Here is a 25,864-nt window from a genome sequence, read left to right on the forward strand (position 1 = left end):
TCGGTGGGGATGGGGGGGGTGGGGTTCCTCTTCCCCATTTGCCCTGCTTCCATGTGTGGGGATCTCCTTGGGTTCCCTCAAGGTGCCCCAGGTCTGGGAGTCAAACCTCACAGACTTGCTAAGTTGGTGACTCCCATGCACGTCATCAGGGCTCAGGTGCTTGGGTCAAGGCAGAGGGACAGGCAGGGTCTGGGAACTGAGCAGCAGTCAGGAGGCTTCTGGAGGAAGGGGCAGAGAAGGACTCAGGCAAGTTGTTCTGATGAGGCAGAGGATCCCAGGGAGCATTAGGAGTGAGAAGGAGCTTGACTTGAAGGCCTCTCCTCACCCCGCGTCCCTGGGCATGTCTTCCCTTGGCAGGTTCAGAATCTCATGGCTCGGGCTGAGTACCTGAAGGAGCAGGTCAAGGTGGGCATGTGGGGACCCACACTGGGGCGAAGCTTTGTGCGTTCTGTTCCTCTCTGCCCATGGCTGTCTGTCCCCTGCTCCCTGTGCTGTGACTCCCTCTCGTTACTTACTGTCTGAAGGCCTCTTCTCACAGTCTGTCCTTTATGTTCTGCAGATGAAAGAGTCTCACTGGGAAGCCGAGACCCTGGACAAAGAGGGGCTGTCGGAGTCTGTTCGTAGCTGTGAGTCCTGCCCTGGGGCCTGACCCTTCACCTGAGGAGGGATGAAGACTGGGGCAGCCCTAGATTCTGCCTCTCTTGCCGGAGACCCGAGACTGACGCTCCCCACTTCCCCTCCGCAGCTTGTACTCTGCAGTGACCCTGAAGGATGATCGGACAGATCACTGGGAACTGGGGACACACCCCAGCTGGCCCCCAGAATTCTGTGGCCTTCAGCAACACTAAGGAGCAGGCTTCCTGGATGGGCAATTCTGGGACCCCCGCATACCACAGGATCCCCAGCACCCCTGGGCGACTCCTAACTCCCTAGAGAGTCTAAGAGCCCGTGGTGTGTGCCGGGAGCATGGGGCCTTGGCCTGGGGTGGGGAGAACTCTGGGAGAAGTGTGTTTCTGTCACGTGACTTTTGTTTGGTGGTTGCTGGGTGCTGAGCCTGTTGATTTCTGGTTTTGCTCTGAGATGAGGGCCAGGGCCCTCTGCAGGGCACTCCTGCTTTTTTCACTCCCTGCCAGCAGGCAGCTGTACCCACCCCTGTCTTTCCTGGGAGCCTCACCTCCCTCTGTGCACTGGAACAGGGCTTCCAAGACCCCTCAGGGACCATCCATCCCACCATATGCACTCAGCCCTGCAGAGCTCAACCAGTCTTCCGGGAGCTGACCCCGGCCTACCCTCTCAATATTTTAAGATTATCCTTCATGCATGAAAACAATATCTTTGGTAGAGATGGGGCAAATTTGAGAAACCCATGCCTTGTTCTTGCCCTGGTCTGGGGGGCACAAGGGGAGGGGTCCTCAATCCTCATCCCTCCCACCTTCATCCCTCTGAGGAATGCCGGTACTGACTGCAGAGCTGGTCCAGGCCTGGGACGGGGAGGCATGCGGGCCCCAGGGGAACCAGTGATCCAGGGACCTGGCCCTGGGTCTGACACGGCTGCTCCACCAGTGTGTGACCCCAGGCAAGCTCCTCCCCTTTCCCGGCCTGGGTTCTCCCCATCTCTCCAGTGGCACTGTCGCTCTCTCCTTAAGCCCCTGCGTGGGCTTCCAGGAGAACAAAGTGTCTTTAACCTGGAAAGAATATGTCTACCTGGAGTTATTTAGCCTTTTCTTTTCTAAACAATCAGAGAGGGTGTTAGTGATTTCTAATCCTTCTGTCCTTAAATGCCTCCTTGGGGCAAGAGTTGTCTGCCTTCCCTATAGGAGACTGGGTGTAAAGAATATAATTCATTGTTTTTCTATTAAATTATTTTCTGAATTTCTTCTTCTCTTCTTGCCTTGGGAAAAACAGCAGAGAGAGCCCCAGCTCACAGGCTGGGGCTAGAGGGGCTCCAGGAAAAGCTGGGTGGAGCGGGAGGCTGGGGGAGGTCATAGGCTGGGGGGAGGGAAAGCCACATCTGCCCCCTGCCCTCAGCCCCAGGGTTTCCAGGAGAGCCAGGCTGACCTACTACCAGGCCTCCCACCGTCCAGGAGAGCAGTGGGGAGCCGCAAGCGCAGGCCTCAGAGCCCAGGGAAGGCCCTTCCTGTCTGCACGGGGAGAAGGGCCCAGTGACCAGAGTGATTCTGCTGAATGTCTGTGCTGCACACTGCTCGTCCCAGACAGGACCCGGTGTCTCCGCCCCCTCTCACCCTGGGCCAGAGAGCCAGATTAGGGAAAGGGCATCCTCTAGGGTGTGTTGTGCTCATGTTCAGCTCCCAGGGCCCCCCAAGTTGGGGTAGTTTCCAGCAGCCCTCCCCCGACCCTCGGGTGGGAGGAGCATCTTTGGGGACTTAGGGAGATGGAGCTCGCCCCCTTGGGCAGCCACCAAGGCCCGAGTTCCCTTAAAGGGCTAACTTCTCCAGAAGCCTGACCGTTGGGTGGCAGTGTGGAGCAGTGACCTGGAAGGCAGGAAGCAGAGCTAAACTCCTGGCCTTGATCTGTGGCTCTGAAGCTTGGGACCCATTGAGTAGCCTGTTTCTCAGTAAAATGAGGATGAAGGTAAATGCCCCGTGGGAACCTGCGAGGATTAAATGAGCCTGGCACACAGAATTCAAAAAATGTTATTTTCAGAGGAATGCATTCAGATTATTTTTGGGAGTGGGCTGGACAGAAAACCCTCTGAGTAAAATGAGAAGGAGGGAGGAGAATGAATGGATCCAGTTGTGTGGATAAATTGAGAGAAATGGATGGGAGGGAGAGTGGGAATGAGGAAGGATGGGGTTTGTGAAAGACTAATCGAATAGAAGGATAATGGGGTAAAAGCTTGGCCCTGGAGGCCCCAGTTTCTATTTGTGATGTCTGCATTGGCGATCTGAGGACAGGGGTCTGATACTATTCTACATGTGATTGTGGAGGGAAGTGGGCCCCCATGGGGGCACTGGGTATAGGAAAGACCTGAAGCCAGAGGCTGGCGGAGGAGGCCCTGGGGAAGGTGTCTAAGCCACCTGCCAAGGGGGGAGGCGGCCCAGCCAGAGGAGGTGGGGCTCCCCAGGACTTTCTTTAAATGACAGAGGCCTGTGGGAAATATGCTAATCTTTTTTAATAAGTTTTTTTCCCTAGGAGCAAGAGTTTCCATCTCTCACCTTTAACACTCTGAGAGTGCCCAAGACAGGGCAGGCCACCTCTCCCTCCCAGCCTCTGGGTGCTCACCCTGCCCTGCCCTCACCTCCACTAAGTCCCCCAGCCCAGCCAGCACTGGGCCCTCTGTCACCCAAGGGGCCAGCCCTGGGAGAAGCAGATGGGCCTCTGGAGCAGGTTGAGGGACCCAGGCGTCTGGCCGGCCTGACCAGCTAGGGTGAGGAGGACACAGAACCTCGGCTCCTGAGGGACGCCGTCTAGAAGGTCTGCTGTCCTCAGAGGCCAGCTACCATCCAGGCCCTCCCTAAGAGGGAGGTGGCCTGACCCCGAGGCTGGGGTGTGAAAGAAGGGGGCACTTTCCCCAGAGCAACTCACACCCACCCCCGCCACACATACACAGATACTAACAGGCCACGGGCCACAGACACCTACAAAAACACTCACATCCCATGCAGACCCCACACAGACTTGCAGTCATGATCGAACAGACACAGGCACGGTTCTTGTTGGTTAGAGACAAGGCAGCCTCAGCGTTGCTGCTTCCCCAGACCTAGCCCAGCCTGGCTCCCTTGCTCCAAGCCTCACACGGATTCTGGGAACAGCGATTTCTGGCAGGCACCGGGTGGGAGGCGGGGCAGCAGGCTCCATGGTTCCCTCGTACTCCCCTCATGTGCGGCTCCCCACCCCCAGCCCAGCCTCAGGAGTCAGCTGGGTCAGTAGGCACTGCCAGCAGCTCGGGCTCAGCAAATGGACATCCCCCAGACGTCCCATTGCCTGCCCCTGCCGGGGCCTCCAGTGTTGGAGGAGGGACCATATGGCCACTGGGGGAAGGGAAGAGCCTCTCAACTCCAAACCCATCACCACCCTCTCCAGCTCCTCCCTGGAGATCGACTGGCCTCCAGAAAGTCATTTCTCTCTGTACCCCTCCTCCCTCTGGGAACCAGGCCTGGGCTGTCTGCAGGGGTGAAGGCAGAAGGGGGCTTGAGCCTGGCAGGGGCCAGGGGTCGCCACTTATCTCCCTGAAGTCCCCTGTTTCTGGAGCCAGAGAGCCTGAGGGTGGGGGTGAGAGGGAGCAGGCCGGCCAGCTCTGTTGTCTTCCTCCTGAAAGAGTGAGAGGGTTGGAGGGGCTGTCTTATCACCTGTCAGCATGTCCTGTATCCTCAGACTGCCTGCGGGGTGAGAAGGAAGAAAGGAGAGAACAGGAGGGAGGGGCCGGGAGAAGAATGATACCTTCCCTAAACTATGGTGCCCTAATGGTGGGACTTGCATCGGTCTGGAAAGTTTTGGTGGTGAGTGGCTTTGTGGCTGTCACATCACACCCGGAGGATGGACTAGTCATCAAGAAAGTGATGGTCTAAGTGGGAGTAGAAGCAGGATGGGAGGACTGCGGGGCTGAGGGCTGAGCGTGCGGCAGATGCAGGGGGCACTCCAGCTCGGCCAGGTCAGCCTCACGTTGAGGGCGTAGGTGTTGGGTGGGTGAGAGCCAGGAAGGAGACTGAGGGTTGGAGATGAGAGGGCCGTGGGCTGACAGGGAAGTTCAGAGAGCAGGGGAAGGAAGAGCGAGGTGGGGAGGCGAGCAGAGCCTGTGCACCCCTCAGCCCACCCTCCTTGCCCATCTCTGCCTGAGCCCCAGAGCCTTCACTGCCCTCTCCACCTCAATTCCAGGGACAGGCAGACAGGTCAGGGCCCCTCAGGGTTCTCAGGCTGTGAGCAAGGAGCCAGAATGGGGGCTTGGCCCCCTCCCACTCCCTAACCCCAGGCCCCAGCCAGCCCATTTTGTGAGGGTTCAGTGAGTGTTCACTCCCCGGCCTCCCCACGGCCCGCATCCCTGCTCTTTCGCTTTTGGTCCTGCAAACCACTGAGGGGAAAGGGTCTGTCCAGTCCCATTAGGCAGAAGGCCCCTGGAGGGCGGAGTGCTGACGTGGGCCTTGCTGCTGATGCTGCCGAGGTGGCCCATGCCCCACCCCCCACAACCTGGGGCCAGAACTTGGTCTCCTCTAGCTCCAGGAAGGTCAGGAGGGGTTTTTGTCCCGTGACCCTCCTTGGGGGCAGCCCAGGCCCCTTTCCCTGGGGTGTTCAAGAGAGAAGACCCAGCGTGACAGCTGAGCATCACTGCCCAGATCCGGGGCCTGCGTCCCTCCCTGCCCCCACAACCGAAACTGCCAGCTCATGGAGATTGTTGTTATTCCTTGGTGGTTTGATTTGTTCTCTTTGGGCTGGTTAGTTAAAGCTCCATAGGGTCTTCTCCCATCCTAACTCATCGTCCTCTCTTTCTCTCCCACCTCTCCCTCCCCACATTACCTCTACTGCACAGGTTTTATGTTTCTTGTTCTTATTTTACAAAGGAACCTAATGGAAGCTTTGCCCTTGAAACCAAACCCCAAGATGGCTCTTCTGCCTATAAATCTTGGCTGGCTTCTCTACAGTCCTGTGTGAAACAGGGGCACCAGGATCTGCCTGTAGCACCTTGCTCCTCGCAGGCCTCTGAGATGGCCTGCTTGCAGAGCCTCCTGGTTGGTCTCCTGGATAACCCCCACCCTCGGGACACACACATAGGTGAGCAGGATGAGATTTGGACTCTACACTTTTTTTTTTTTAAGAACAAGTTACCATTTATTGATATGGTCCATGTGCCAAGGGCTTTACAAATGGCCACCCTGTGAACCAGGTGTTATTATTATTGAGTGGGGCTCTTAATATCACAGCGAGGGAGGAAACAGGCTCAGAGAGGGAAAGGGACCTGCTCAAAGTCACACAGTAGTGCCTGGGCTGGAAGGCAGTTGCCCTGCCTTCATTTTGTTACACGTTCGATGGCCAAGATGTGGAAGGGGATCGGCACAGGTGCCAGAGACAGCTGTGGTTGAGTCAGCCCCTCCTGCAGGCTCAGGTAATGCCCCAGAGGCCCTGCCTTCCCTGGTGCAGCCCATCTAGGTGACTGCTTGAGTATCTTATAGGAGCTGGCACTCCTATGAAGCTGTGGATGAGGAGGTAGAGAATACCCCTCCAAGGGCAAGGTTAGGGGCCTGTGAAACCTGAGACTCCTGGAGGTTAGTAAGAAGTGAAATAGGCAAGTCATTTGGAATTTTTATTTTTCACTGAACTAAGAGAGGAAATCCAGCTATGGAATCCAGGGAGAGTTCTACAGGAACAGAAAAGAAATTGGCTGGGCCCTGGGCCCAGAGATGGCCTGGAGCCTCCTGGGCTACTGTTCAGTGCCAGCTTCATCCTTGGCACTAAGCCCCTCACATAGCATCACTCAGCTTCCAAGAGCCAGAGCCCACAGTGGCAGCCGCTTGAGACTATGGCTGCAGCTGCTGCTCTACCCAAGGAGGGATGTGGGGCTGACTCTCAAGGGTCAGGGAGGCCAAGCTAGGAAGTCTTAGAAATCACCCAGTCCATTCCAGTTGTATAGACGATGACTTGAGACCCAGAAAGGGTGGTGGGTTTTAAGGAGAGTAAATGTGGAGACTTGAACTCAGGCCTCCTGTCTGTTGTGAGTGTCTGCTTAAAGCTCCCCTGAGCATATCTGAGTGTTGGTGTCTAGAGGAGCTAGGCACCCAGGGGAGCTGGCCCGTGTTTGTGTCTCTGTGTGCCAGGATGCATCTGTGACATACCCCTCTGAGCACACCAGGATCTCTGTGTCCCTCTGTGTGTCCCTCTATGGGTTCTCCTGTGTGCAGGAACTTGGGGCCATGGTCAGAGAGGGTCAGGTCTATTCCTACAATCCTGGGAGACCTTCCCAGGCTGAGTAGGGATGGTGGGTCCTGAGGGGTAGGGTGAGGAATGGGAACTTTGCTCCCAGTGGAGAGGGTGAGAGCAGAAGGCAGACTGGAGCCCTGGATGAGAAGGGTCCTGGGGCTGGCCTGGGGCAGGGAGACAAAGCCAAGATGGGATATGGGTCCCTGGAAGCTGAGACATGCTCTCAGCGCTTGTGTGGGCCCAGCCATCTGGTCACCCCCGTGGGTAACTCCAGGGGAAGTAGTCACATGATGTGGCACTTCTCAGCTGATTGCTTGAGGTCCCCCAATGTGCTCTGGGCCTTGTCCTTGAGTGAGCCGAGGTCCAAGCCAGGGAGGCTGGCCAGCTGCCCAAGGACCGAGGCCCTCTCCTCCTCCTCCTCTGTGTCCTCCTCAATCATCTTGGCCAGCTCCCGGGGCAGCTCCACATCTCCACCTGCCATCTGGATCTGGCTCTCGTCTGTCTCGTTCTGAAGGGAAGAGGGAAAGGGGTGCGATGGGGTTGCAGGTCTGTGGGGACTCAGAGTTGAGGGGCAAGGAGGAGCCTGGACTGTGTTCCAGGCCCCAGGATTCTGGAACTCCAGGTTCCAGTGAACTCAGCCCCCCTTCTCCATACCAGGATCAAGCTTTTGACGCTTGGATATGGAGACCTTGCCCTTTCACACGGCCTGACTTCACCCTGAGATACTGAAGGTGAGACACTAGCGCAGTGAGTAATGACAACATAAAAATACTTCGGAGTCAGACTGAGTCAGCTAAGTTGTGTGTTGACTGTCATCAACTACACTGAAGAATGTTACCCATCACAGTGATGGATTCCATTCATCCAACACCTATCACATGGCTGACACTGAGCTGAGTGCTTTTAATGCTCACAACACCACTGTGAGGTAGGTGTTATTTTCTCCATTTTACAAATAAGGAAATTGAGGCTCAGATAACTTTAGTAATTTGCCCAAAGTCACAGCACTAGGAAGTGGGGGAGCTAAATGTAAACCTGTATCCCTCATTCCAACGTCTGTGTCCTCTTTGCACAGCACCTACCTACTGATGTTCATTGCACTTCCCTGTCCCTTTGGGGGCTCTTGGGCTTTCCACTTTATGTCCTACTCAGTTACAGCCAAGTCTTCTCTCTCCTAGGGGACTCAGAGTTCTCTGATGGCAGAGTTGTTTCTCTTATACCCTTAGTGCAAGCATTTGAGGAATGATCCATTCCTAGCTGAGTTTGAGTCTTCCTTTGAGAGATTTTCAAAAGACTAGTGCCCTGTGGGAAATCAGAGGCAGCCAGGGGCTCAGTAAACATGTACTGAATGAGTGAATATGACGTTCACATATCTAATCCTCCAATTCAAGTGGAAGATCAAGTTCAGGTGTAGCTTGTGCTTCCTTTTCTCCTCAGAGTCTAGCTTCTGGGCAGGGGGAGTGGCCTGTGCCTCAGTTCCCTCCTTAGGCAACAGGAGCAGAACTCTTACATGATCATCTGATGCTGCAGAGCCTAGAGGAGACATCCTCCTAGCTACTTGGGCAATCAAGGGGGTATTTTACTATCTGCAGACAGACTTCATACTTTGGAAGGAACCAGGGGTCTGGGAGCAAGTGCAGGCTCAGCACGTACGGGCTTGATCTCTTTTCCCACTCCCATCACTCTCTGGCTGTGTATGACCATAGCCAAGTCCCTTAATCTCTCTGAGCCTCAGTTTCCTTATCTGTAGATGTGGGTAGTAGCTACCTGGCAGAGTTACTGAAGGGTTAGGTAAGGGCATGAAGATCAAGCACACAGAAGGTGCTGCCTTCTCTCTGTCCACCTCCCTCCCTGGGTGTTTAGAAGTGCCAAGAGATTTTACCCCTGAGGTAGAATCTACTGCCTTCCAACTCTTCATCTGCCTAGGCCTGACTCTGGGTTGGGTGAGTGGGGGTTGGAGGAGAGAAGGGGCCTGGATTGACTCCAGAAACACAAACCCATCTGCACTGGGCTACCTGTCAGCGTCAAGCCCTGGCCCTTGGCAGGCACTAATTAACCGTGAATGAGTGAAGGAGTGAGAGAATCGTTAATTTAATCAAACACTCCTTGAGCGTTGCAGTGCCAGGAGTACGGCAAAGGGGTCCGGAGCCCACAGCTCAGGGTCCCGGATGTGTCTTGCAGCCCAGGGTCCTAAGCTTACCTTGGGCAGCCGATATTTGTCTCGGAAGTGGCTCCGCAGCGTGGCCCGCTCTGCCTTCCTCTGCGTGAACTGCGCGTCCCGCTCCATCCTGTGGGGGCACCGGGGGCGGAATCACCGCCGGGGCTGAGAAAATGGGCGGGGCCTGCGAGGAAGGCGGCGGGAAGGGTCTCTATGTCCTAGCCGAAGTTTACTTGGCTCCCACCCCCGCCGGCCGGTATGTTGGGTGCTCTGACCAGCCAAGATCAATCTTCACTGTCTCTCCCTGGTATCACAGTGCCCTTTATTGCCTCCACACACGTCGCCCTATGCAGCTATCAGGGCACGTCTGTCTGGCTTTCCGGACCCTAACATAGGTGGCATCTGACTCGGTCTGTCTTTTCTTTTTCTGACAGGTTGTGTCAGTGTGGGGAAAAGTATTTGGGACAGACACGGGTTCGCATCCTGGCTCAGCTACCACTTTTTGTCTTTGAGTAAATCATTTATTTTCCCGTTTTGTAAAATGAGGATAAGATTTTGCAGCTCACAAAACTGTTATCATGATTAAGTGAAATAATAGCTAACATTTAATGGTTTGCCATGTGCCAGGTGTCTTGCTAAGGGGTTTATGTGCATTAAGTATTAACCCTCATAAACATATACGGCATGTTTTATCACCACCCACATTTTACAGAAGAAGAAACTGAGGCACAGAAAGGTTAAGGAACTTGCCTAGGGTCACCCAGCAAAAAAGAAGCGAAGCCAGGATCTGACCCAAGCAGCCTAGTGTGGAACTGAGCCCCTAACTCCACTCCAGGTACATCTCTGTCCCAGCATTGTCCGCACACAAGAGTGCCCTCATCTCAGGATCTGTCTCCATGACTGATTCTCCCTCAGCTGCAGCGCTTTTCTCTGAGCCTCAGGCTGAGAGGAGCTCCAGTTGGAAGACACAGACGGCTGAGACCAGATCGGATTAAGGGATTACTTGTTTCGTCAGAAATGCACGTGCCCCCACATCGTCTCAGGCCCCTGTCGCCCCTGCCCCCACTCCCTCTGGGCCCGAATGTAAAAGTGGAGCGGGGTTCTAGGTTAGACATGGGGTGGCTCTGGGGGCAGCCTAGAGGGCCCGGCCCTTACCTAGTCTGGAAAAGTAGGGGAGGGGCTCGGGGTCTGAGACTGCCCTAAGGGTGGGCCGGGGGCCTCTTGGGGGATGGGGAGGGCCATTGGAGCCAGGAAGGGATGCCACTCACTTCTCTTCCACCAGTTGCTTCTGATACTCCTCATACTCCTCTCGGCTCATGCCCTGCGCTTCGGCGGCCGACTTGTCCCCGTCCCCCTTGTCCTCGCCGCCCCCCAGGCTCCCAGTGAGGTTCTTCAGTTGGCCGCCCACCATGGTCTTCACCATGAACGCCATGGTCTTCGCTGACCCGGGCACCGGGCGCCGGTTACCACGCGGCGGGCACCCAGGCACGTCCGCTCCTACTTCAGCACTAGGTCTCAGGGACAGCTCCCGCCGCAGGCAGGCGCCCCACGCTCTGCACCGCCCACCGCCCGCCCCTGCCCGCCTCCATAGCCCCAAACCCCTCCTCACAGGGGGCGGGGGGCATGCACGGGGCTGAGCAGACTGGACCACGTGTCCGCGCCTCACTCCCGCCTCCCCAACGTGCCTCCTTCCATGCCAAGCTCCGCTGGGCACTGCTGACAACGGATTGGGGCTGCCATTAAAGGGGGGGGGGGGCGCTCCCCAGGGGAATGACTTGTGCTTTTATGCGCCCCAGAACCCTGCTATCTCTACTTCCTTCTCCCCCGGATGGCTGATAACCAGGATTTCAGCTGGGAGGTGCGAGTAGCCCTGGGCTCTGCCCCAACCTTCTTTCCAACCCGCCGCCCTAGCAGCTGCCCAAAGAGCTTGACGCTGAGAAAGGGAGGGAGACCAGAGAGTGGGGAATCCCAATTATGGCTCCATTGGTTGCCTCTCAGAGTTCTCGGTCACGCGCCTGCCCTGCTGACCCCTGGAGCTCCAGGGAGCAGGGAGAGAGTTGTTCATTGGTGATGCTGGCTGGGCTGGACCAGGAAGGGCACTTGGAGGCACCCTTCCTTGTTTTGGGTGAATTTGGGGACAGAATTATACACATTAGTGATGCCATCTCCCACCATAGTCCTGAGTTCAGGCCTATGGGGTATCTGGTTTTTTGGCAGTCAAGCCAGCCCTGGGCCTCCTTGCCTGCTTGGAGCCCACTCCCAGTGACCATCTGGAAGAAGTTGAAGTCTTCAGAGATTAAGGTGATACTGGAAGGTAAATGAGCATATCAAAGCATGGGAAGAGAGAAATTGCCTTTAATAAGGGTGGATGTCCCCAAAAGCTAAGGTGTGGGTAGGAGCTAGGTACCCAGAGGCAGAAGACACCAGCCAAACCCTCTACCCCCAGGTACATGTTGACTTCCTAGTGATGAGAAGTGGACATTTCATCAGGGCTTCGAAGGAGGTCACGCCTGTATGCTGGGGGAGAAGGGCTGCCTCCGAAGAGCCCCCAAGACCCTAGGGATTTGTGGTGTAGAACTCAGAGGAAGGCTGCATGTGGACAAATAGTCCTGAAGGCCCTTGTCCAGCTTCTGCTTGCTGCCAGGGAGAGAAGACAGTCACTTGGGCTTCTCCCTTCTGGGTTCTTGAGACCAGGATCTTTATATTTACTGCACTCACCACCCTACACTCCCTGGACCACAGCACCCCCTGCTCTGAGAACTTCTGTGACACCTTGGTCTGCTCCATCAGTACCACACTTTCTTCCTGGTATTCAAATTCTGTCCAGGTGGCTCCAGCCTTATGACTACCATCACACTCCTGTGTAACATAAGCCTGTCATCATTTCCACCCTCATACCTTTGCTGTTCTGCGCAGCTGCAGGCCATCTCCTCTCCCATTCTGCTTTTGAAATTCAGCATACTCCACTCCTCCTCCAGGACCATCACAGCCTGCACTGATTCCTTGTCTTGAAAAACCACCGACAAGGACTGCCCCATTTCTGAGCTCCTTAGCACATCTTACATCTCTAAATGTCTTACTCGTTTACAAACATTCATCAAGCATAAACTGTGACATGCCCCCAAACTGTTAAATTCTCTTTGCCCAGTTTCACAAACATTTAGCTCTAGCAGTACCAAACTTGCCACTTTTTCTCCAAAATATATATATATTTTTTCATGCTTCCACGTCTTTTCTCATGATGTTTCCTCTACATCAATGCTTTTACTTATCTTGTTGGGCTTGAAACATTCCTAGTTGCCTTGATGATCCATATGAAATATCCCTTCCATGTGATTACCTGATCTCCCCAAGCTGGCTCTAGTGCTTTTTCAAGCACTTTTTAAGCCCCTGAGCTTCCTGCTATCATGGCCCTGATCACAAAGGATGTGACTGTTAGCTACTTGTCAGTTTCTCACATTAGAGAGTGAATTCTGTGAAGAGAGGACTCAGATGGGACCAGCAGCTGAGCAGGTAGTCCACATCTCTATGGAAAAAATGGGCCCTAACTTGGGCAGTGCTCCTTGCCAGCTGGTAAGTCATGTGGATCTCCCCACGGGAATCTTAGTATCCCCTCTCTCAAACTGAATCTCTGTGGTCCAGACCCAAGAGATGCCAGGTAGGTGTGGGAAGTCCTGCGCATGGGAATGCCCACCTGAAGTGTACATAGCAGAAGAAGCCTACAGTCTGGATGAAGAGGAAGAACAGGAAGATGCCAGGCTGCAGGCACGAGGAAACCCTTGGGGACCTGCCAGGTGAGCGAGGGTCCTTGGCTGCTGCTCTCTGAAAAGAGATGTTCTAAGATCTTAGATCAGCTTCTTACTCAGAAGGAGGGAGGGGACCTAGAATCTGGACCACTGTGGGGTTTTGTTTCCCTCTCTCAGTGTTGGGGTACCCTGGCTCTCATCCAGGGAACTCGCAGAGGGGGCAGGGTACAAAGCTGCTTCCCCACCCCAGGTCCTATGTCCCTATTTGTGGGAACAGCCAGGAGGGCCTGGGACCTGGGATCTTCAGGGGACCGAAGGCTCTAGAGATAAGTGAGAGAGAGAAATACAGAGCAAAAGACAAGGTGATGGAGAGGGCAAGGAAAAGAGCAAGATGGAGTAGGGCACAGGAAAGAGCGGATTTCACCACTAAGCTTTGAATGATCTTGGGCACAGCCTATTCCCATTTATCTTCTGGTCACTGTGGGAGTTGGACCAAGTGATCTCCAGGGCCCTGCTGGTACTGACAGTCTGTGGGACTCTCCAGAGAGCAGAGAAGGCAGAGAGAAGATGCAATCCTTGTGCCTGCATGCCCGTGTGCATGCACACACAGACACGGACACAGGTGTGCCTGACAGGAGTCCCAGGCGGGAAGGGCAAAGGCAGGAGGGGCCTGGGGCTGTGGAAGTGCTAGAAGGAGGCTGAGCCCCGTGGTCCTCGCTCCTGTCCCTCTCACCGCTGGGCCCCGCAGGTCCTTCTGCAGGAGGCTCAGGATCTGGGCCAGCTCTGAGAAATGATGCTTGGTGCCCACAGGCAGGTAGAAGACCTGGGCTCTTGAGGCCATGTGAGCAGCTGCATCCCTGATACAGAGTGGAAACCGAGGGAGAGAACCCATTATCCCTTCTGATTGCACCCAAAGTACCTAATTATGGATTTCCCATAATCCTCAAAGGCAGCACCTGGGTGAGGAACAGGCACCACCCATAAGGCCCCTTTTGGGGACTGGTGGTCCTCCCCCCAACCCAGAGCTTCTCCTTGAGACACTTTAGCTCAGAGAAGCATCTCCCTTAAGCTGTCCATCCCAACCCCAGGCTCCCTGGGCTATGCCTTCCGTCCCTGGCCCCCAGGGATTTAGATTCTCTTCCTCCTCATGTTCCCAGCCCCAGGGAATCTAGATGTAGAGAGGAGGGCTGGGGTTGGGGTGCAGCCACAGCATATGGCCTGAAGCCCCTCTCCTCCCATGGCATCAACCCCTATGGCTCCATGGGTAACTCCAGAGGCCTGGGCCTAGAGTGAGATGCTAAGGGGCCAGAGGGGGGTAAAATGAAGTCAGGGACTGCCCATCCCCCACCTGGGCCTGCTTTTGGTTGTGTTCCCTCCAAGAACCTCCTCAAAATGTCCCCTCCTTCCAGAAGCTATCACTGGAGGAAGGCTCGATTTTACTAACCCTCCCTGGGGTGGGAATGTCTCAGGGAGTTGTGTTTAAACCAGGAGTTTCAAAACTTTAAACTTGATTCAGTTAAATTCAGCTCAGTTCAACAAACCTAACTCTGCCCCACGCCCCTCCCTGTTTTCCAGGCTTTGTGCTTGCTGCTCAGGAGATGATGAAAGCATTAAAGGACTGATGGGGGGTCTTCCGGCAGAGAAGCAAGTTGGTGGGTGGGGACTCCTCTTCCCTCTCCCCCAGGACCCTCCTCTCTGGGTGCCCTTACCTCATCTCTTGCAGGTCTTGCAGCAGAGTCCGCTGTCCACGGAGTAGGGCACTGACCTTGGCTGAGTCCTGCAGGGGTACCAGCCTCTTCTCTAGGGCCCAGGGCACAGCCCTTCTGAGAAGAGTTCACCTTCCCTGGGGATTTGCAGCCCTCTTCCTTCTAGAGGCCTCACTCCATTACCTGGGCCCTCATTTGGGATACACTAGGTTTATCTGACCTTTTGCATCTGGGCTTCTGATTTTCCCCTCCTCCCAAACCCTTCTCCCTGAGAAGTCCCCTTTCCCCCTCCCTCCCCATCCCCACCCCCTCCCCGGGTCCCAGCCAGTCAACTCCCAGTGCTTGGGCTGGCATCTTGCCCAGTGACCTGGAGAGGGAGCCACCTCTCTCAGGGGTGGGTGGAGCCTGGCAGGGGGAGTCCTGGGCCTGGCAGTAGGATCAGGGAGACGTGGCCTTGGAGGACCTGGTGCCTCCCTTCTGCCCTATTCCAGCAGCCCAGGCTTGGCTGCTCTGTCCTCAGCTGCTCTGTCCTGAGGACACGATTCAAACCTCGAGCTGCCAGAGCCCAGCTCACAGGAGCCGCTGGCCTCTTCTGCCGGGCGTCTAACATCTTGACTGAGCTGAGCTCTCAGGCCCCAGGCTGGGTCTGCCATGGGACGTGATTCCCGGGGGGAGAAGCCAGGATGGCAGTGGAGGGGAAACGAGAATTCTGGTGCATCTGAGCATTAAGCAAGCGTATGTGAATCAGATCACATGTGGAGCTACATGCAAATAAGCACCCAGTCTATTTTTGTCACTTGTCTAGAGATCCGCGTCTAAATACCTGGCAACTCCTTTCCCCAGCCCCAGCCATGGGCTCTGTGGGCCTTTGCTTGTGCCAAGCCCCCCAGCCCGCACCTCACTCCCCTGCCTCGAAGATCCACGCCACCCTGCCAGTTGCAGCATTTCACCCCTGCCCTCCTTTCCCTCCAGGGCTTCCCAGGTGGCACTAGTGGTAAAGAACACACCTGCCAATGCAAAAGACACAAGAGACGCGAGTTCAATCCCTGGGTTGGGAAGATCTAGAGAAGGGAATGGCATCCCACTCCAGTATTCTTGCCCCATGGACAGAGGAGCCTGGTGGGATACAGTCCATGGGGCCACAAAGAGTCAGACACGACTGCAGTGACTAGGCACGCATGCACGCACTCCTATCTCTCCAGACCTTGGGGGAGATGAGTTCCCGGGTAGTGCTTGCCCCTCTTTCTGGACAGAGAGAGCTCACTGGTGCCATCAGATCTGGTGCCTATGGAGCTCGGCTTCTCAGGGCCTGTAGGCAGACCCTTGGGTGCTCGAAGGACCACTCACCCAGCCTCCTTCAGGCCTGATGTGGCCTGGGGACCCCAGCTGCTGCTTCCATTGCCGCTCAGCCTGCATCAAGTGCTTGGAGAGGCCCTGGAGGGCCTGAAGGATCTGGCTGTGTCTGTGCAGTGTCTCCTCCAGGCCGAAGCTTTGTTCCCCTGGGGATCAAGGCAGAGTGGGGGCAGGCAGGCCGCTGGGGTGGGCAACAGAGCCTGTCTTTTGAAGCCACCTTGGAGGGGCAGAAACGTGTGGCTTCTGCCTCCAGGACTCCCCTGGAAAGATGTGTCTGGGTGGTGGGGCAGAGCCTGCTTAGATACGGCCTCCTCAGGCGCCCCCTTCCCGCTGGTTAAAGGGCTCTTGGTTTGAACGGAAGAGGATACTGTGACCCTCAGTCGAGTCCCTGGCCCACCTGCCTGTTCTCTGGGTCCCTACCCTCTTCCCAGACTCCATAGTTCAGCTCTGGAGTCATGTCTTCCTTGGTGCCCAGGCCCAGCCTTGCCTGCAGCCCTTCCAGCTGCTTTGCCAGGCGGAGCTGCTCCGTCTCCAGGAAGGGCTGTGAGGGAAGCTGGAGAAAGAAGACACAAACTCAGGCCCCAAACCCAGAGGAGTCTTCCCACAGGGCCTCCCTCAAGCCCTGTCCCCCTCCCTGACCAAACAGCCACCCTGGCATAGACCCAGTCCTCCCAGCCCTGCCGTACCTCCGCCACACGCGCACACACACACACACACACACACATGCACACACACTCACACACACACCTAGTTCTCCCTCAGCTCAGCCACCTGGCCCAGTCCTCCCAGCCCTGCTGCACTGCCAATCTTTACACCCGTCTCTCCACTGTGGCCCAGACCCCAGCAGCTCCCTCAGGCCTGTGTCTATGCCACTCCCTCTGTTCCTTCAAGCTCATCTTTGCCATGCTCCCCTGGCTGGTTAGGACCCCTCAGTGCTCCCACAGCTCTTTGAGGACAGGGCCTGGCTCTGGGTCACCTCTGGCCCCCAGCACTTCCCTGCACAAGGCTTGGCCTGAGTAGAGCTCTGCAAGCAGGTAGAGATAAGCGTTGGAATGACAGGTCTGACAGCTGGACGTGAGCAGAGCATCCGGGAAGGGGAGGGATCACTGGGCTGCTTCTCCCCCAGCCCTCCCCCGAGGGAAGGCCCAGCTTGAGCGTTACCTCTGGACCCGGTTCCCACAGACTGAAGGTCAGGAAGGACAGGACATCATGGTCATCTAGAAAGCAGGGTAGCGAAGGGAAGGGAACTCACTCCCTCAGCCCTCACCCCCGGCCTCCATTATGTTCTAGGCAGGCAAGAGATCTGGGTGACTTTGAGCAGCTCTGACCCTCATCTTGCCTCTCTTCATAGGAAAGGTGTGAGGATCAGATGAGCAGACGGGTGGGCTGTGAGGGTTGACTCCAACAGAGAGGTAGAGGGGGACCCCCAGTGAATGGGAAAACTGGATGTTCCTGACCTAGAGCCATGGCCACAGGCAAAGCAATACCCTCAGGCCCAGAGCCTGGCTGCTACTGGCAGAAGAACCACACAGGGGCCTCCTCCTCCTCCTCATGACTCTGACCACGTCACTCTCCTCCTTAGAAACCTGCCATGGCTCCCCAGCGCCTAGAGTCTAAACACCGAAGTCCTGGCGTTCCAGGATGCCACCTCTGATTGCACCCTGCTCTCTCTCTGATTGCAGCCTCCTCCACAGGCTGTCTGTTACATCACATCCTTTTGCTCCATTTCCTAGATGTCCCCCATGGCCGTCCCTCTTCCTCTTGCCCCACAGATCCCAGCTAGGGACCCTTGTGGAGCCAACAGTGAAATGGAAGTGACTCGTGTTTTACTCCATTTGAGACTTTCATCAACTCTGCAAGGCAGACACGACCTTCCCCAGATGGTAACAGAGGTCCAGAGAGAGTTTGTGGCTTTCCTGTGTCCCACAGTGAGGAACTGGCTGGCCCTACCCTAGTGCTTCTTAGAAGGGGTGTTCAGTGGGCACCACTCCTCTGCCCAGAAGGCCCTCACCTGCCAGGATACTCGTGGCCGCCGAGACCCCAAAGAAACCTCCGGGGGCCAAAAGCAAGGGCCCCACATCGACACAGACCTCATCTGGGTCACTGGGAGTGAGGCCGCTGTTCAAGGACACCTGAGGGACACAAAGGGCATGAGTCCCTCACAGGGGGAGCCCACGTCTCTCCCCCAGCCCCAGCAGAGGCAGTGTCCCCACCTGACTCACTGGCTCCCTGACCCGGAAGGTGGGCGGGAAGCTTGGAATCAGAGTGATGTGGAGGGGCTCGCACACCTGGGCTTGTGCCAGCTCTCCCAGGAATGTGCTGGGGGCAAGTTAGGAGTCTGTGTAGAGAGCAGGGATCCCTATGGGTGTTGCCTGCGTGTGCCAGGGACCACGTGTGCTGTTACAGGTGTGTCTGTGGGATCGTGGGAATCCACAGAACTCTGAGCCCTGTAACCCGCACTTCCTGCCCAGTAGACCCACAAAGGCAGGAGGGACGACTCACACGCAGCCTCTGCCCCCAGTAGGTGATCCGTGCTCTGAAGGGGTACGGCCGGTTCCGGAAGTCCTGGCGGCAGGAGCCCAGCAGCAGGCTGCCTCCATCCCTGTGGGCACTTGGAATCCAGCCAGGCCACACAGGACCCAAGGCCTAACCAGTAGGGGTGGTCCCAGAGGCCGTGCTGCCCAGGCCTGCAGTGCCACCCGCCCCCAATGGTACTGGTCTAGCTCCAGCCTCCATTGCTGTATTCTGCTCTCGCAGCAGAAGAGAGAGGAGCGGGAAAGCGAGCCTTGCCTGGCAGAACGCTGGGACTTGGAATCCACAGAAGAGGCCGAGGCCCGCCCTGAGACGCTTCCCTAGGGCTCAGCCTGGGCCAACAGTGGGATTTCTACCCACAATTCCCCAGGCCCACCACCGCCTCCTGGTCTCCCACTGGCTTCCCTCTGGGTACGGCTTCTCTTTCTTCTCCTTTCTGCCACTCTTGGCCCATAGCAGGACAGACAGCACGAGACCCACCCTAGCAGCCAAGGACAATATAACCAGCCAGCCTCCCCGCGGGGGTGAAGCAGCTGGTCCAGAAAGTTAGGAGTGCTGAGACATCCTGAGTGTGTCTGGGCTCATGGACACACAGAGGCTCTGATGGCAGCGAGCCCGTCACTACCGCCTTCGGCCGAGAGGGGGCAGCACCGAGCAGGGGACGTGGCCCCGGGGGCGTGTGTTTGCCCTCTGAGCCCCTGTACCTTGGGCAAGTTGCCTCACCTTTCCAAATCCGAGTTCCTCCATCTTTAAAATGAGAATAATAATTGAAACTACCTCATAACCTTGTTATGAGGGTTAACCAAGCAATGAGCGTGAAGTGCTTGGCGCAGTGCCTGGCGTACAGTAAGCTCAGGTCGTAAATGTTAGCAATTATTCTAATTGTTATGAGCTAAGAGGGATGTTTGCTAAGAGACTCTGATGAACTGGCCCAGCTACTGAGGAGGCATGCTGGCTACAGAGGGATGGGGAGCCACGTCATCGGAGAGAAAGGGACAGTGCTGGCAGGCAGGCAGGCAGCTGGTGCGGGAAAGGGCGTGGACCCTCCACCGGCAAGTCTGTCCTCAAATCTCAGCTCCGGGCACAGCTGTGTGACCTGGGGCAAATCACTTCTCCTCTCTGGGCTCAACGTCTTCACCTGTAATTGGGGCCTAACAATCCCCACTTCTCAAGAGTGTCAAGAGGAGATGATGGGAGTGAAAACACTGACCACGGGCCTCACTCTGCGTCATTTCACTACCCCCGCTGCCCTGGGGCTGTTGGGTTCAGTGAATTGAGGACTCCGTGGAGTAATTCCCAAGAAGAGCAAGCCAACCCTGGTCCCAGGCCCTGGAGGAGGCTTGGCTGGGACCTAGTGAGAGGGGGGCCCTGGGCAGTGTCATCAGCTCAGATGTGAGGGCAGCAAGGAGGCACTGCCCTAGGAGGGGGGCTCTCTGTGTGTGGACCACCGAGCTCCTCGCAGCCCAGGAATGAGGTAGGGGTCAACCCAGGCGGGCCCTTACCCAAGCGGCTCGTAGAGAGTGTGCCTGTCTCTGGCCAGCACATAGATGGCAGGGCTGTTCTGTGTGGGAGGTGACAAGCAGCCTGAGACCCGGGCACAGGGCGGAGGGTGAGGGTGTGGGCGGGACGACGGGCAGGAGACCACCACTCACCTGGGGATCTTGGGCTGAGGAGTCGAAGAGGATCCCAATGCCGTCCCCCAAGTCCGGCTCCCCCAGTACAGGGCCTACCTGGCCCCTGCCCCGGGTGTACCACACGCCCTGTGGGTCCGCAGCTGCTCAGCTCAGGGGTCGCTACAGGACCCTGGAACCCCGGGCTCACCACCAGGTCCTCTGACCCACTCTTCTGCCGGACCTTCGTGGGGACCACTTACCATGCCCTGGGCTCCCCAGCGCCCCGGCCCGGTCACCCTCATCTGTATCTCCACCTCCCAGGCAGGGAAGAGGACGGGGTTTGTACTCCACACGGCGCCACTCCGGTTCCTCATGGATGGGGCCAGCCGTACTTCCTCCAGGCCCGGGATGGCATCTGCGGGCCAGGGCAGCTCAGGGCCTGGGCCCCACCAGCCCCTGCTCCCCCATCACTCTCTCTCACTGGTCTAGACTGGGCTCCAGAAGGAGGAAGGAGGGAACATCACAGCCAATAGGTCATAAGCTGGCTGGTCAGACAGTGGAATCCACCGAAGAAGTGGGGATTGGGTCTTTGCCAGGGGGAGGGAAGGTGAATGAAGTCTCCAGACATACATGGAGCTCTTTACCTGCATTCTCACATAAGCCTCATTGCAAGTCTGTGCAGCTTGCTTTTATAGGGCCCCATTTTATCTTTTAATTATTTATTATACTATTTTTGGCCATACGGCACGGGGGATCTTAGTTCCCCAACCAGGGATCGAACCCATGACCCCAGCAGTGGAAGCTTAGAGTCTTAACCATAGGACCACCAGGGAAGTCCCAAGGCCCCATTTTATAGATGAGGAAGCTGAGGCTCAGAAAAATTAAGGAACTAAATGAATGGGAACCCAGCTCCCTCTGACTCCAAAATACAAGTCATTTCCACCATGAGAGAGATTTGTGTCCAAAGGGAATGGCAACCCACTCCAGTATTCCTGCCTGGAGAGTCCCCTGGAGAGAAGAGCCTGGCGGGCTACAGTCCACGGGGTTGCAAAGAGTCAGACATGACTGAGCAAGTGAGCATGGGAGCGTTGTGTTTCTCAGAGGAGGAAAGAGAGGCCTATGAGGGGAAGGACAGGCCGGAGACCACGAACACAGGGGAGCAGCACCCTGAGAGAATAACCAGGCGGAGGGCCAGGACTCCAGGCTGTGGATACACGGGTATGTCCAGACAGAGGTGGGCCTTCCTGGTGGGGGCACCTAGGGGGCATCCCAAGGTGGGGAAAGCACGAAAGCAGAGGTGGGAACTGGCCGTGAGGGATGGAGTGAGTGTGAGAATTACCACTGATGTGAGTGGGATGGGGGGAGAGGGAAGGAAGGAGTGAGAAACTGAGGCAGGTTTGGCAGGAAATGGAGAAGGGAGACCAGAGGCCCTGCCCCAGCTGCCTCCACTCCCCTGCGGCCTGCCAGCCTGGAACCTGGCCCAGGGCCCAGACCCTGCCAGCATGTCCTGGAGACTGCTAATCCAGCCTGTTTGCTCAGCAGCGGCCAGAGCTGGGGGTAGGGAGGCTCAGAGGCTGCAAGGCCAGGAGGGCTGGAGCCCTTGGGAGCCACCACCGCCTCTGAAGTGGCATGCAGGAGGCAGAGGTTGCCCATGTCTGCCCCACTTCTGCGCTGGGCCTCCGGTGGATTGTTCAGGGGACCTCACTGCAGACTGCAGGATCCTCGAAATTGACTCAGCCCTGTGTCTCTGGGCGGGGCACAGAGGACGTGGGGGTGAGTCAGATAAAAGGATGAATGAGTGAATGGACAGTGAGCATATCTCTGAGTGACCTTGAAGAATGTGCCTCTGCTCCTGGAACACCCCAGACTTGGCATGGCCCAGAACAATGAGTGTGGTCCTGCCATCCTGGGCCCGAGGCAGGGCCTGCTCCGAGCTATGGGGAACAGCCTCCTCCTTTGTTTACCTCCTGGGGCTTTGTGAGGGAGAACCGGGCCTAAACCTGCTAAGAAGGCCTGTCTTCTTAAAGGGATATTTGCTCTAGTCTCAGGAATGATGCTGTTTTTCAGACATTACATCTCATAGACACAAAAATACACAATGGATCTGCTTTCTCTCTTTGGTTTGGCTGCTAGGAGGCTCTAAACCAGGTTCATGGCTCAACTCTGAAGAGTGGGCAGGCTTAACAGCATATCTTTTGGCAGCAAGCCATGTTCCTGGACTCATTTCATGCCTCAGTCCTAACACTATGTCTCATTCTTCTGGCTCACTCCTAATTTAAATTCCTCTCAGTTGCATAGGTCCATATAAGTCCTCAAAAATCTTTTTAGAACAAGACGGAGTAAAAGATTCTTTGTAGGTCTGGGTTTCGAAGGCCTTGAATACAACGTATGGGCTAAGATGCTCTCATGCTTGCTTCCGCCCAACACACACACAGGGCAGGGCTGGGGCCCTCTCTGGTGAAACAGCTGGCCACGTGGCTGCCTCCCTCCAGGCTGCCCCAGGTCTCCTGGACAGCCCCAACCTGACAGTGTAGCGCCAGAGGATCGGCTGTGCAGATCCAAGCTGCATTGCGTCTGTGAGTCCGAGACTCAGCCTATTAGCATGTGTGTGTATGTGCACAGGTCCATGAGGCAGGGTGGTGAAGGCTTCTCCAAGGAGAGGTAAGAAGAGACGGAGAGAGAGAAGTCCCAGGGCAGAGAAGGGGAGAGGCAGAGAGGAGAAGCTGAGGCGGACAGGTAGGGGTGGGGCTGTGGAGATGGAGCAGGAGACAGGTCGGGGTTGGGGGGTCCTGGGGCCCCTGGCACTGTCTGCCCCAGGCCTGGCCCCGTCTTGGGCAGTGGCTGTACTGGCAGGCCCACTTCCCACCCAGTCACGGCCACCCAGAGCCTGTCAGCCTCTCCAGTGTTCTGAGGAACACTGGGAATGGCTGGTCCTCACCCGACATTTTACCTCCGTGATGGCTCCAGAAGGGTATTCCAACCCCAGGCAATGCCAGCCTCGGTCCTTTGAAGCTGAGCTTGTACTCAAATCTTCGCTGAGGCAGATGGCCCATCTCGGGGCTGTGGGGGTCCAGGAGTACAAGGAGGAGAAGGCAGAGCAAGGGATCCAGGCCACGGACCACCCTCATTGCGAAGGGATCTAGTATCCGAGCCCCAGGGTAGATTTGCAGCTGGGAGGATAGGGAGGGGCTCCTGGGCTAGGGCCAGGTGGGGAGGAGCCAGGATGACCCAGAACCTGGGGTTTTGGCACTGTCCTCTCCCTCCCTCCCCAGCACAGACATCCTGTTCCTTCCAGGCCTGATCTCAGGCCCCGCCCCACCCTTTACCTCCAGCCCGTTGAGGCAGCCTGACCTCCTGCCAACCTGAGCTCTGGCCATCCTTCCTCCTTCCTTCTGTCCCTGTGGCTGCAGGGCCTCAGGGGGATCACTGGGACGAGCCACCCCCAGCAGCTCTGACTTTCCTCCCTGCCTGGGATGGGCCCTGGCGTCCTGGCTCCTTCCCATAGATGGCTGTCCCTGCTGTCTGGCCATCACCGCCCCCCATCCTTCCCTGTCCTGCTCTCACTGTCGTGATTCTCAGCTCTCTCCCATATTCCAAACGCTCATGCCTCCGAGCAACCAGGTTTCCTCAACAAAGAAATTATGTGAAAATAAATAAAAAAAAAAAGAAAGGAATTATGTGAAAATAGAAAGGGAGTCTTAAGAGACAGAGCAAATAAATGCAATGCATGGACCTTGTAACGGGAAAAATGAGATGGGGAAATTTGATCAATGGATATTTGATTAAGGGATTCTTATTAGAATTTTTAGGAATAATAATGGGGTTGTGGTAGAATGTCTTTTTAAAGTCTTATGTCTTCTGGAGAAATATACTAAAGCTTTATGGATGAATTGATATAACATTAGGATTTGCTCCCAAATCTCCTAGAACTTGGGTGGGAGGAGGGGAACAGGGTGTGCATGGCCGAGAATTGGCCTTGAGTTGATAACTCTTAAAGTTGGGTAGTAGGGACGTGAGGGTTCCTTGTATTCTAATCTCTACTTTTATATGTTTGATAATTTCCATAATGAAAGAAGTTTGTAAAAAATTAGAAATCCTGGGACTCCCCTTGGTGGTCCAGTGGTTAAGAATCTGCCTAGCAATGCAGGGGACGTGGGTTCGATCTCTGGTCGGAGAACTAAGATCCCACAGGCTGCAGAGCAGCTAAGCCCACGTGCCACAACTAGAGAAGCCTGCATCTTGCAACAAGAGATTCCACGTGGTGCAACTAAGCCCTGAAGCAGCCAAATGATTTTTTTTTTTTAAAGCTAAAAAAAATCCTGTATCTCAAATATTTTCATCCAAATAAATTTTGGTTTTCCAGAGTGGCTCCAAGAATTCTGGATAGCTTAAGTTTTACTGTACTTTGTAAACCCCCGGTAGAATTAAGACACTGAAGCTCTACAAGTTAATTAAAACCATGGCTGCAAATGGAAAATTTTAGGACATGCTAAAAGAAGAACTTCATTTCTCTACACTGAGCCCTCAACCACCTCCACTCGCTTCTCCCCCTTCCTTTTCGCAGCCGAGCTGTGGAAATGTGGGCTCCCCTCCAGCCCTGCTTCCTTGCCGCCCCCTAAGTGCTCCCAGCTCCTGCACGCCCCACCCCAGTGCCCCATGAAAACTGTTCCAGCAAGGCCTGACGATGCCCGCTCTCTGCGTCCAGTAGACAGTTCTCAAACAGCCTCTGCAACGTGAAACGCTGTGGACACCCCTCCCTTCCCCCTGCTCTGAGAACCCCCACCCCAGCGCTCACCTGCCTCTCTGCTGCCCCCAGCCAGCCCAGGAATTGCTTCTTGGTCACTCTTGTCCCTTCCTGGTCCCTCCCATCTCTCCAAAGGCTCCACATGCTACCTGGCCAAGCTCGTCCACACCATGACACCTTCTCTGTGCCCACGATCCCCAAATCTCTGCTTTCAGCCCAGCTTCTCCTGGAGTCACAGGCCCAAATAAACATTTAACTCTGGAGGGGACCTTTCTGCTTGGATGTCACAAAGGCTCCCAGGCCACAAATCCAAACCAAACTCTTCTGCAACCCCCAGCACATCCTCCTCCAGGGCTGGGGTGTCATGGGTGGCACCACCCACCTTACCAAGCCAGAGACTGGAGTGTCCCCAGAACCCTTCCACGGCCCCTTCTGCTCCTCAGCAGTTGGTAAGCTCTTCAGTTGCTCCCACCAGCCTCAAACTGTTACCTGACGCTTTAATCTCTCCAAGTCTCACATACCTTATCTGTAAACTGGAGATAATAATAGTGTCTCTCTCCAAGGGTTGTTTGGAGGGTTACATGAGATAATGCATCCATTAGAACAAAGAGGGGCAGAACTCAGCTCAGTAAACACCACCTGCGTTCATCTTCCTCTCCACCTCCTACCAGGTCCCCCAGCCCAGGCCTCCGTCAGTCACCTCCCGCCTGGCCTGTCAGCCTTCCCACCATCTCCCTGTCCCCATTCACTCTAGCCAGACTGCAGCCAGAATCATCTCTCTAAAATGCAGAGCTGGCCAAACTCTGCCTCCAATCCTGTTGTTATTGGTCATCTTTGCATAGAGTTAAACTTCTCACGGGGCCTGCAAAGCCAGCTGGGGTCTAGGCCCTGCTTTCTTTAGCCTCACTTGCTCCCAAACTGCATCCCTTGGCCCCTTAGCCCCGGCCACACTTAAGCCTCTCAACTGCCTCTCAGCTCACTCCCTTTGTCCAGGCAGTGCCCTTCCTTTGGCAGGATCACCCTCCCTCTCTGTCCCCGACGGTCCCCCACTGTCTGAGAAGCTCCCTCTGTCCTCTGCCTCCCTGGCCTGGGTGGCAGTGGTGACGCCCACCAGATTTCTGGGTACTGAACTGAGTTCTGAG

At 55.9% G+C, this 25,864-nt stretch overlaps 3 protein-coding genes across 3 annotated transcripts in view; 1 reads left to right on the forward strand and 2 right to left on the reverse strand.

Moving 5' to 3' along the window:
- ULK3 (unc-51 like kinase 3) overlaps window positions 1-1,876 on the forward strand; it is a 7,123-nt gene extending 5,247 nt beyond the window's left edge. The window contains exons 12-14 of the mRNA XM_010843411.1: window positions 307-405; window positions 560-626; window positions 746-1,876. Coding sequence (XP_010841713.1) covers window positions 307-405; window positions 560-626; window positions 746-762 — 183 coding nt within the window. The 3' untranslated portion in view covers window positions 763-1,876. The remainder of the gene's footprint in view (window positions 1-306; window positions 406-559; window positions 627-745) is intronic.
- Window positions 1,877-5,756: 3,880 nt separating this feature from the next.
- On the reverse strand, window positions 5,757-10,553 carry CPLX3 (complexin 3). Its single transcript, XM_010843346.1, has 3 exons — window positions 10,297-10,553; window positions 9,071-9,158; window positions 5,757-7,378 (listed from the first exon to the last, which is right to left on the reverse strand). Exons 1-3 carry the CDS (start codon window positions 10,458-10,460, stop codon window positions 7,154-7,156), a joined length of 477 nt encoding a protein of 158 aa, XP_010841648.1. The 5' UTR covers window positions 10,461-10,553; the 3' UTR covers window positions 5,757-7,153.
- Window positions 10,554-11,365: 812 nt separating this feature from the next.
- On the reverse strand, window positions 11,366-23,116 carry LMAN1L (lectin, mannose-binding, 1 like). Its single transcript, XM_010843347.1, has 13 exons — window positions 22,929-23,116; window positions 20,239-20,393; window positions 20,018-20,125; window positions 19,868-19,926; window positions 18,336-18,435; window positions 17,845-17,965; window positions 16,995-17,050; window positions 16,254-16,386; window positions 15,828-15,979; window positions 14,484-14,551; window positions 13,508-13,631; window positions 12,723-12,850; window positions 11,366-11,665 (listed from the first exon to the last, which is right to left on the reverse strand). The coding sequence occupies exons 1-13, from the start codon at window positions 23,104-23,106 to the stop codon at window positions 11,533-11,535; spliced, it is 1,515 nt and encodes a 504-aa protein (XP_010841649.1). The 5' UTR covers window positions 23,107-23,116; the 3' UTR covers window positions 11,366-11,532.
- Window positions 23,117-25,864: the final 2,748 nt, after the last annotated feature.

Source organism: Bison bison, unplaced genomic scaffold, assembly GCF_000754665.1.
Source record: "Bison bison bison isolate TAMUID 2011002044 unplaced genomic scaffold, Bison_UMD1.0 scf7180017864181, whole genome shotgun sequence".
Taxonomy (NCBI): domain Eukaryota; kingdom Metazoa; phylum Chordata; class Mammalia; order Artiodactyla; family Bovidae; genus Bison; species Bison bison.

Excerpts from the sequence above, each read along its gene's own strand:
- CPLX3 (XM_010843346.1), bottom strand. The coding sequence starts at position 10,460 with ATGGCGTTCATGGTGAAGACCATGGTGGGCGGCCAACTGAAGAACCTC. Across the intron at positions 9,159-10,296 it reads AAGCAACTGGTGGAAGAGAA|GATGGAGCGGGACGCGCAGT; the intron begins GTGAGTGGCATC and ends GTGCCCCCACAG. Across the intron at positions 7,379-9,070 it reads ACAAATATCGGCTGCCCAAG|AACGAGACAGACGAGAGCCA; the intron begins GTAAGCTTAGGA and ends TCTTCCCTTCAG.
- LMAN1L (XM_010843347.1), bottom strand. The coding sequence starts at position 23,106 with ATGAGGGTGGTCCGTGGCCTGGATCCCTTGCTCTGCCTTCTCCTCCTT. Across the intron at positions 20,394-22,928 it reads CTTCTGGAGCCATCACGGAG|ATGCCATCCCGGGCCTGGAG; the intron begins GTAAAATGTCGG and ends CCTGGCCCGCAG. Across the intron at positions 11,666-12,722 it reads TTCTGCTATGTACACTTCAG|CAAGCAGAAGCTGGACAAGG; the intron begins GTGGGCATTCCC and ends TCTCCCTGGCAG.